General features: G+C 27.6%; 1 protein-coding gene across 1 annotated transcript; it reads left to right on the top strand.

Moving 5' to 3' along the window:
• The first annotated feature begins 55 nt into the window (after positions 1–55).
• LOC126904912 (uncharacterized) lies at positions 56–5,197 on the top strand. The gene is made up of 4 exons (XM_050684317.1): positions 56–3,131; positions 3,204–3,776; positions 3,831–4,182; positions 4,486–5,197. The coding sequence occupies exons 1-4, from the start codon at positions 56–58 to the stop codon at positions 5,195–5,197; spliced, it is 4,713 nt and encodes a 1,570-aa protein (XP_050540274.1).
• Positions 5,198–9,577: the final 4,380 nt, after the last annotated feature.

Below are 9,577 nucleotides of genomic sequence, written 5' to 3'. Positions count from 1 at the left end.
TACATCTACTGGGCACGTATTTATAAATACAAGCCATTCTGATAAAAGAACTCGCATGGTTAAACCTAATGCCCTTCGAGGCCAAATGAATCCTGAGTCAACTAACATATTTTGTGATGGTCTGATAGAATACTATTCGTGTAGACCAGTTCATTATGAAAAATTGACTCTGGCTGAATTCGCAGCTGACTTTGAAATTAAAAGTAAACATAAATTATCTAAAAAGTTATCAGATTCAGAATATGATGATACAACGGATGACGATGAAGTTAATGATGATGTTTTTGAAGAAAATAATTCTCTCATTGGAAAACCTAACAAGTTTTTGCACAAACGTAAGATTCGAAAAATCATTCGATACGTGAGATTTAGTATTGATAAAAGTCCTGCTGACTTTTACAGGGAAAGGGTTATGTTGTTTATGCCATGGCGAAATGAACATAGTGATATAGAAAATATAAACTGTCAAGAAGTTTATGAAAAAAATATTCAACAAATTGAGCAAGTTTATCGACAATTTAATAAAATCGATGAAGAAGAATTAGAAGAAGATATAAATAATGTTGAAAAGCAGCAAGATAACAACCAGGAAGAATTACCGCAGGACTGGGTCCCTCATGATGAGATAGTGTTAGATGCAGGGGATTTTAATGACAATGGCAATGATGACGATCAAGATAAAAATAATGATATTGATGGAATGTTTAACGTGCATAAAATTGATAACGAACATTTTATAAATTTAGTTAAATGTATGAATGAAGGTCAACGCATGTTTCTCTATCATACTACTAATGTACTGAGACAGCAAATATGGGGTTCAGGCGCATCTAGTTTTCGATGTTTTGTGACCGGCCCAGCTGGGTCTGGTAAATCTGTACTTATACGGGCTTTAGCTCAATCCACAATTCGAATAGCTAATCTTAGGCCAGATATAGATGATTTGTCACTCACTCCTGTACTACTTACTGCACCTACAGGAAAAGCAGCATTTGGTATAAGAGGTTTAACACTTCATGCGGCATTTAAATTGCCAATTAATCAATTTTCTGGAATATTACCAAAACTTGGCGCTGACATATCAAATACTCTTCGGTGTCATTTGGCAAATGTCAAACTTTTAATAATTGATGAAATTTCTATGGTGGGCTTAAAGACTCTTAGTTATATTGATCAAAGACTTAGGCATGTTCTACGTATTGACAAACCATTTGGTAATATAAATGTTATTGTTTTTGGTGATTTTTACCAATTACCACCAGTTTTATCTACTCCACTGTACGAATATTTTGATCAAATAATTGCAAAATATCCAACAGCAATAGAATTAATAGCGACAAAAGCGATATGGGAAACTTTTCAGTTTTATGAATTACGAGAAATTATGAGACAAAGAGATGATAAAGAATTTGCTGAAGTATTAACTAAATTAGCAAGGGGAGAATTAATTAAAAAAGATATAGAATTTTTTATGAAACTCGTAAAACCGTTGGAAATTAGTTTTCAACCTGGAGTTATGCATCTATGGGCAACAAATAAAGAGGTGGACGATATGAATACGAGAGTATTAAACAGTTTAAATACTACTAGTTTTGTATCTGAAGCAATAGATACAACAGGGAAAAAAGTTGATATTACTGCTGCAAAGAAACTTCCAAGGCAAAAAACTATGGGATTGCCTAAAACACTTATACTGAAGGTAACAGCGAAATACATGATTGTTACAAATATCTGTACAGAAGACGGAATTGTTAATGGCGCTATTGGTGAACTGATGCAAATCAACCGTACAATAACTACTAGTGGTAAAGAAGTTGCTCATAGAGTGTGGATAAAATTTGATGAACCAGAAGTAGGCTCAATTACAAGACAAAAAGTTAAAGGAAAGTTGTCCCCTCAAGGAGAAGTATCCGACGACTGGTCTCACTGGACACCTATTGAAATTACGCACTTGGAATTTCAAATTGGAAATTCAGAGAACCGGAAGGTAACTAGAACGCAATTACCTTTAGTTGAGGCATTAGCATTGACTGTTCATAAATCACAAGGTGCAACATATGAAAATGTTGCATACCATGTGCCTAAAAAGTATTTACTGTGTAATATGCTTTATGTAGGATGCAGTAGAGCAACATCAGCCAAGGGCTTATGTATAGACTATTTTCCATTTAATCCACCTAAACCATCTTCAAAAGTCAATGCTGAAATGGCTAGACTACGGTCTTGTGAAATAAAACCTAAATTTTCATTTTTAACATCAGACAATCTGTCGATATATTGTGTTTCACACAATATAAGATCACTAAACAAATATTTCGAACACATACTTGCTGATAAAATATTATTAAAATCAAATATACTATTTTTCCAAGAAACTGGAACAACAGAAAATGATTTTTATAACATTGAAGGATTCACAGAGATATGTAGGATCAACAAAGTGCATGACAATGGCAAAAGTGGTTCAATATGTTTCCTAAATAATAATATACGTGATATTTTCAAGTCAAGTGAACCCTTAGTTATTACTCATAACAAAGAACACATGGAAATTATTTGTGTTATCCTTGATAATTACACATATGTCGGATTATATGTTTCGCCTAAATTTCCTACAAACAAAATGTGTGAATGCTTAAAAAATATAATTGATATTAATGGAGAAAACATAATTTTTATTGGGGATTTCAATATAAATTTCTATAAAATTCCAAATATTTTTAATAAAATTATAGAAGAAATGAAGTATAAAATACTTGTCAATGAAATTACAACAGACTATGGTACTTGTATTGACAATGTCATAACCAACACTGATTTTAATGTAATTGTTTATGAAAGTTTAGTGAGTGACCATAGACCTTTGGTTTTAGTGAACAAAGAAATACAACTTTCTTCCCGATCTAATAGCGATGAAAGGATTGATAATCATTATGTACCACCACTAAAAGAAAAATTACGACTTTCAGAGGATTTAGATAAAAACATTGATATTGTATTGCAATCAGTTGTACACAGAGATAGAGATGACGCTCTTATCGTGCCTGGAGATGACGTAGAAATGATTGAAGATATTTTTAATCGTTCGATGAGTATCATCGATGACAATGATGCATTAATCGTACAAAAAAGTATTTTGAAAAATAAAATAAACGTAGATATAGTAAAAATTTCTCGTCAAATCATTGGCTTTGCTAATATAGATAATGTATCATGTTATTCCAACTCTGTTATTCAAGCTTTATATCATTGTGATACGTTTGTAAGTACTATTCATAAAGGCCAAGCTGGAGAAATATTGAAACAACAGCTTATTGGTTATGAAAAAAATGAAGTGACTGATACGTTTGAAATAAGAAAATACGTGGATGACACTTTAAACAACACGATTTTTACTAGGAAGGAACAACAGGATTGTGTAGAATTTATGGAAGCTTTAATGAACTGTAACCGTAGTGTAAGTGATACCTTATTTAGTTTTACTGAAAGTTGTATAAACTACTGCGATTATTGTAAAAAAAAAACTTGTAGTTCAGAGGAACGCAATCTTGTGAAACGTTTAGAATTACCTTCTAATCGAAACCACAGTATAGAACTAGAAAGTCTACTTGAATTTAATAAAAAAAAATGGACATCCATTGATGATTATTCTTGTCAAAACTGTAATAAAACAGGTGGTTTCAAAAGACGACATGAAATAATAAAAGCAAATGATTATTTGATATTACAGTTGTCATTATTCAATTCTAGTTGGATAAATGGTCAATATATAATTAGTAAAACAACAGATCTAAAATTAAAAAATTTGTCCAAATCTCGATTTACAATAGAAGATTCTATTTATACACCGTCAGTTACAATATTTCATATAGGCAATGACACTAAATCTGGACATTACATCGTATATTTAAAAGAAAAGTCTAGATGGATATGTTGTGATGATAAAAATGTGTCTGAAAAAAGATGGCCAAATAATGGAAAAGGGGCGTATTTAATTATTCTAAAAAAGGATAACACATCTGTCAAAAAATTAGACAGTCTAAATAGTCCATCAAAGAAAAATAGATCTAATGTATTATTGGATAATAAGAACAATATATTGCAATTAGTTATACACGAAGAAGATGATTATGCACTTAAGGTGCCTGATGATGTAGCAATAATGGAAGATTTGTTCAATCGGTCATTAAGTATAACTGATGACGATTATCAAATCCAAAAAAGTCCATTATTATATTTAAATGAAACTCAAGATCATAATTTAAGAAATGATTTTTACTATAACAAATTACCAAAAAATTTGAAATACTACAGACAGGTAGAAGACCATACAAATATAGTTAAAAAATTAATATATAGCAAAATTAAACTATTTAATTTTATTTGTGGAACCTATTATCATATTATACCTGATTCCACAATGTATACTATACAAACATTAGAAATAAGTGATTTTATGTGTCTGTATGATGATAACTTTCTTAGCAACTTTGTGATTGATATTTGTTTGGCTATAAAGGCTATCAAAAATCAGGCAGAATTTAGAGTTTTATACTGTAATGAAGTAACGGAAATTTTAAGTAGTACAGAGTTAAATAAAAAACAGAAAATTAGATATAATTTTGAAGAAAATAGTGTAGTCATTATGCCGTGGCATATAAAATTATCAAAATTGAATCATTGGATTATTGCAATAATTAATTTCCAACTTAAAGAGTGTTACATATTGGACCCTATGAATCCTACTAAAGATACAAAATACAATCAGCAAAAGTTTCAAAAATTGTATAGAGCTTTGAAAAAACATTGTACTTATGCTAAAAAACCTATCCCTCGAGTATCATTGGTTCAATGTAAAGCCAAAAACATACCAAAACAAGTTGATGCTTATAACTGTGGAGTTTATATAATATACTACGCTATCACAATAATGAATAAATCACATTTTGACAAGAAGTTCAACCCTAATACTTATAGAAACGAATTAAAAAGTTTATTGCTAGAAAATTCAGGTGACATGGAAAACATATGTTTATATTGCCAAAAGTATATAGAACATCACAGCAGAATTGAATGGGTTTCATGCACTACATGTCGTCGTCGAGTAGTAACTGATTGTATAGCTGATCAGTATAGACTAAATGATTATAAAAATGTTGATTTCTATTGTATTTTATGTGACAAGACTAATAATTAAGTAAAAATATTTATTATAAAAATTTTATTTTTAATTAACAGCAAATCGTCGTCTCCATAAAAAACCCATTTTTTATCAATATAGTTTATTTTAAGTGTAAAGTTTAAATCTATAATTCTGATAGATAAATGGATATAAATTTTGTTTTCATAAAACGTTTTAAATTTTTACCTTGATCTTTTGAGTAATTATGTTGACGATATTAAGTAAATTTTAGCTTCTTTTATTTTGTATTAATTCAACTTAAATATTTTTAGCTCAAGACAATATAAGAGTAAAATACCTTCTCTGCTTCATATCGAAGCTAAAAAAAATTTTTGGGAGACTTAACAGCCAACCTCCTCGTGGTGTCTCCTGGGTAACGCTAATAGGCTGAACTATGAAAAATTATAAATTCATATCGTTACAATAGGCTAAAATTTAGGAATTAAATCATATATGTAATGGGTAAAGTTTTATACTTTAATGAAGTAATAGAAATTTTAAGTAGTACACAAAAAAATCAAGAACAGAAAAATAGGTATAAATACGAAAAAAATTATACTGTCATTATACTTAGAAATCAAAGAACTACTAATCAGGCTGTAATTAAAGAAATAGAAGTTGATGTTGTTTTTGAAATAATTAAACACTACCTACAGATTTTTAATTGCTATAATAAATATTTATTCATATATTATACTTCTAAATCAAAAAACTACTAATCAGGAATAATAAAGGAAATAGGAATTAATTTTGCTTTTGGTATAATACACCATTATTTTAAAATTAAACACTATCTACAGATTTGCATCGAAGCGTTTTTTATGATAGTGATTAAAATCACTGTCAGATTAAATCTATACTGGAACCAACTATGCCACGACCCCACTGTGCCGCCACCCCACTGTGCTGGGTTTTTTTTTTTTTAATGTTAACTTTAAGTTATAATAAGGTCAATGTTTTTTTTTTGTATCTTGACTTTTATTGAAAAAATCACTTGAAAACCTCTAATTTAAGTTTTTTTTATCGTTTTATAGAATATTCTTCGAAAATTCGAGGTTAAAACCTTAAAATGCTGTGCGCCTCGATTTAAATTTTTCCAAATGATTTTAAATTTTCAGAATGTTATTTTTTTATACTAAAGAAAAAAATGGAGGGGTGTCTCGAAAGAAATTTCGAAATTCGAAAAATAAGGGCCACCCTAGAGTGCATTAATTAATAAAATAAAACTTTTTTATCCTAAATAATTTGAATACATTTCATATTGGTATACTTTGGTTCCCGGAGAAATATGTATTACTCAATATGTATTTTTAATTTAAAATTGTTTAAAATTAGGGTAACACCTCTGAATGGGATTTATTTTAAATTTCAATTATTTGAGGCTACATAATAATTTTTCAAAAATGTTTGTAGACAATTGAAATTTATTTAATATTTTTGTAGAATTTTTTTAAAGAAAAATATTATATCTCCAAAACGTCTCTTTTTACTAAGAGTTTAATTATTGGCTAAAATATCTTTTCTTTTCTAAAATTAATATTGAAAGGAATTAGGCACAACTTAGGTTTGAACAAAACATATTCTGACTCATTAGCTAAACGGAGAAATACCTTCCAGAAAAAGTACCTTTAGATACGTTTGAAGAATTATCGTCTCGAGAACACAGTGAAAAATTTGTTATATATATATATTGTATATATTATATTTAAATCTCAAAATAAAATTATATCGTAGATAAAACTAATTCTTATTCTTGGGAGAACATTCAGAAAAATAATGAAATATTTTTTTTGAAACTAGTATTAATGAATATAGGAAGAATATAATACTAGCGTTTAAGTCGAATGAAAATATTATGTTAAATTTATAAATAAATAAATAAATTCATTTACTCATTGCTGAAATTAAGAAAAAATTGAAAAGATATAATTTTAATGCATGCAATCAGTAAAATCACTAATTTGAAATTAAACACTAAGCTTCGATATTTAGTCGTTCAGAATGATATGAAAGTAAATCTATTCCTCATGATATATGACGAACAGTTTCCTTTTAGGGATATGTTTTCCGCAGTTTTCAAAAGAATGACATTTCCAAGGCTCAGTAAGTAAAACATTCTATTTTTAATAGTTAAACATGTTTTACCACATATAAATTTGACTGGATCGGCCATAATAAATATTTTCATAAAATAATATACTGTTATACTAAAAATTCAAAATTTCAGAAGAACTTATTGACAACTTTTTTTATAATAAAGGTATAATTTTCTAACCTATTTTTACAAATAAGGATGGACTGAGAGATATTTAACCTATTTTATTACAATAAAATAATAATTATCTTCTACTATATTAATAATAGTACTTCGAAGGGTTTTTAGTTAAGTTTTTAAGACATTAGAAGATCATCCATGAGTTTTAGTGAAACATCTTCATTAACAAAACAACAAGCCTGTTGATTTTGATTAGTATTTGTTTGGTTGTAAAATTCACAATCAGAACTATTTGATAAAGGAACATCTTAAAATAATATTAAACAATTAAATAAGTTCTACTTAATTTAATGAGAAATAATGTTCTATAAAATTGAAATTATTCTAGTTAATATGTTGTAGAGTTATATAGGATAATTAAAGGTATTTAAAATAATGTTAAAAACTGTCTATAATATAATGAAAAAAGAATTATATGATTTTTAATGTAATAAATACTAACAATTTATATTATTTTTAATCATAATTATTAGTGTATTACATCCACTTATAAGCTATGGTTGTATAAGAGATCACAATGAAACCTACATAGCCCAGCCACAATAGAATTGCACACTGTTACTTATACACAATTTGTTACTGACAGGATTAAGTAATCCACCGTATATTATTATCGTCATTAATTTAAGAAGTAATATGCCTACAATAAAAAATTTCTTTTCAATTGTATTTTAATATTGATTTAAGTAATTTATTAAATTTATTATTCATCGACACTCGTGAGTAATTAAACAACTTTACTTAAAGAGTAATTAAAAAATTATTATCATGTCAGTTCTCGACGTTCTCCATGTAAAATTTTGTGTATGTCAACTATCAATTTAACTGTGAAAATATTTCGTTTTTATTAACCTAAAAAGCTTTTATCATTGACGACATAATCATATACCCAACAATTATTAAAAAAATAAATTAATTGAAGACTTGGAGAGATTAAAGTAATACTTTTTTTCATTATAGTAATTACCAAATTGATAATTAATCTTATTAAAATTGAATACTCTCAACTTCTTTATGATATTTATTAGCTACTAAAAATGACAGCATTACCTTAGTATATCTGGGAGATACTATTTAATGTCAGTTAAAGTGGCTGTTAATTATAAACTTTTAAAATTCTAGTGCCACCCCCTAGAATTGTTTGATTACCCCAAGAGAGTAGTAAATGATACCCTAAGGGTAGTATTTTTGGTCTATCTCAAAAACATTAACTGTTACAAAAAAATATATATAATAAATAATATAAAAATAATTTTGTTTTGGCAAAATATAAATTAAAAAAATCATTAAATTATCTTATTTACTTATTATTAATATTATCGATTTAATAAAATTATTTTTTTATTCAGAGTTCTTATTTTTTAGCTTCGATGCAAAGCTGAGAAGGTATTGGTTTTAATATAATGTGTTTTTTTTTTTTATTTTTTGTGTCTGTTACCTCTTTTACTCAGCTCTCACCGAACGGATTTCTTTCAACGATACGTCATAAGATCACAAATCGTATCTAGCCGAAGACATTATCCTTAAAAATTAAAAAAAATGCCCCCGTTCCCCGTAAATGGGGGAAACCTCCAAAAAAATTACAAATTTAATAATCGCTAATTTTCGAAATTTTTTCAATTTTTTTTACTAAAAACTGCTGTAACTTTTTTAAAAATGAACATATCAATATAATTTTTTTTTTTTATAGATGCTTGATGTCTTTACTTATCATTTGGTATATTTTTTTTATAAATCTGACACTTAACCTGCCCACAGGGGGGGATTTAAAATGACAACTTTTTCACAACAAATTTACTTTTACAACATAACTTTAGAAAATGTTCCGGAAGGTCTGACACTTTTATATATATATTAAATTANCAAATTTACTTTTACAACATAACTTTAGAAAATGTTCCGGAAGGTCTGACACTTTTATATATATATTAAATTAAAGCTAATGTAATGTAATTTATTATGAAAAAAAAAATTTTGACCCCTAGACTTGTCTTCGTAGTGAAAATGGCTACCAAATACTATTTTTGTATGAAATTCCACGATTTTATAATTTACATTTTTTACTTTAAAGTGCTATAACTTTTTAAAAAATGTATGGATCAATACAATTTTTTCATGAG

This window comes from Daktulosphaira vitifoliae, unplaced genomic scaffold, assembly GCF_025091365.1.
Source record: "Daktulosphaira vitifoliae isolate Bord-2020 unplaced genomic scaffold, ASM2509136v1 Scaffold_4, whole genome shotgun sequence".
Taxonomy (NCBI): domain Eukaryota; kingdom Metazoa; phylum Arthropoda; class Insecta; order Hemiptera; family Phylloxeridae; genus Daktulosphaira; species Daktulosphaira vitifoliae.
This window is presented reverse-complemented; position numbering and strand designations above follow the sequence as displayed.

Excerpts from the sequence above, each read along its gene's own strand:
- LOC126904912 (XM_050684317.1), top strand. The coding sequence starts at position 56 with ATGGTTAAACCTAATGCCCTTCGAGGCCAAATGAATCCTGAGTCAACT. Across the intron at positions 3,132-3,203 it reads TGCATTAATCGTACAAAAAA|ATAATGTATCATGTTATTCC; the intron begins GTATTTTGAAAA and ends TTGCTAATATAG. Across the intron at positions 4,183-4,485 it reads ATGGAAGATTTGTTCAATCG|CAACTTTGTGATTGATATTT; the intron begins GTCATTAAGTAT and ends TAACTTTCTTAG.